General features: G+C 72.3%; 1 protein-coding gene across 1 annotated transcript in view; it reads left to right on the top strand.

Moving 5' to 3' along the window:
• LOC116834635 (contactin-associated protein 1-like) overlaps positions 1-1,172 on the top strand; it is a gene marked incomplete at both ends in the record, with an annotated part of 3,477 nt that extends 2,305 nt beyond the window's left edge. Inside the window, 3 exons of the mRNA XM_032796872.2 lie at positions 10-20; positions 470-697; positions 1,045-1,172. Of these exons, the coding sequence (XP_032652763.2) occupies positions 10-20; positions 470-697; positions 1,045-1,172 (367 nt within the window). The remainder of the gene's footprint in view (positions 1-9; positions 21-469; positions 698-1,044) is intronic.
• Between the last annotated feature and the right edge of the window lie 108 nt (positions 1,173-1,280).

Raw genomic sequence — 1,280 nt, 5'->3', positions numbered from 1 at the left:
TGGGGTCAGGGAGAGGCCGGGTTGCGGGGCGGGGTGCGCAGGGTCAGGGATGCCCGGCCAGAGGCCAGGGTGAGGGTGAGGGGCGGGGCGCGCGGGGTCAGGGAGAGGCCGGGTTGAGGGGCGGGGCGCGCAGGGTCAGGGATGCCCGGCCAGAGGCCAGGGTGAGGGGCGGGGCGCACGGGGTCAGGGAGAGGCCGGGTTGAGGGGCGAGGCGTGCGGGGTCAGGGACTCCCGGCCAGAGAGCGGGGTGAGGGGCGGGGCACGCAGGGTCAGGGACTCCCGGCCAGAGGCCAGGGTGAGGGGCGGGGCGTGCGGGGTCAGGGACCCCCGGCCAGAGGCCAGGGTGAGGGGCGGGGCGCACGGGGTCAGGGACCCCCGGCCAGAGGCCAGGGTGAGGGGCGGGGCGCACAGGATCAGGGCCACCAGGGGCAGGCCAGGCCCCCTCACTCCCTCTGTGCCCCACATGCAGACATCGGCGCCTACTTCGAGCCGGGCACCTGGGTTCGCTACAACATCCTGCCGGCCGAGCTCTCGGCCGCCCACGCGTTTGCCAGCATCCTGAGCCAGCCGCTGCCGGGCTACAACCTGACCAGCGAGGAGCTCAGCTTCAGCTTCCGCACCACCACTGCGCCTGCCGTCCTGATCTATGTCAGCTCCTTCCGCCGGGACTACGTGGCTGTGCTCATCCGGGAGGACGGTGAGAGCCCGGGGACGTCAGGCCGGAGCCAGGGGCCATCCCCAGCCTGCCAGCCTGGGGCCGGAGCCAGGGCCACTCCCCACCACAGCCTTAAGCCAGAGCCCAGGGCCCTCCCCACCCTGCCCGCCTGGGGCCAGAGCCAGGGCCACTTCCCCCCACGGCCTCAGGCTGGCGTCACCCCCTCCCCACCTTCGTGGGGTCTTGGCTCAGAGCTGAGCCCTGCTCCCTGTCAGGGATCCTCATGCCCCACTTCATTATTGGAGCTGGCCCCTAGACCCCTCCCCGCGCTGGGTTCTGGGTCGTTCCCAGCTGGCCTCTGCTCATTGCTCTGGGCCTTGCCTCGGCAGGGAGCCTGCAGCTGCGCTACCAGCTGGGCACCAGCCCCTACATCTTCCCGCTGACCACTGCGCCCGTGACGGACGGGAGGCCCCATTGGATCAACATCACCCGCATCAACCGTACACTCTACACCCAGGTACTGCCAGGAGGGGATCCGCTCCCGGGGCCACAGGACGGGGCCAGGCCCACCCTGCAGGGATCCGCTCCCGGGGCCACAGGACGGGGCCAGGCCCACCCTGCAGGG

This window comes from Chelonoidis abingdonii, unplaced genomic scaffold (genome assembly GCF_003597395.2).
Source record: "Chelonoidis abingdonii isolate Lonesome George unplaced genomic scaffold, CheloAbing_2.0 scaffold0853, whole genome shotgun sequence".
Taxonomy (NCBI): domain Eukaryota; kingdom Metazoa; phylum Chordata; order Testudines; family Testudinidae; genus Chelonoidis; species Chelonoidis abingdonii.
This window is presented reverse-complemented; position numbering and strand designations above follow the sequence as displayed.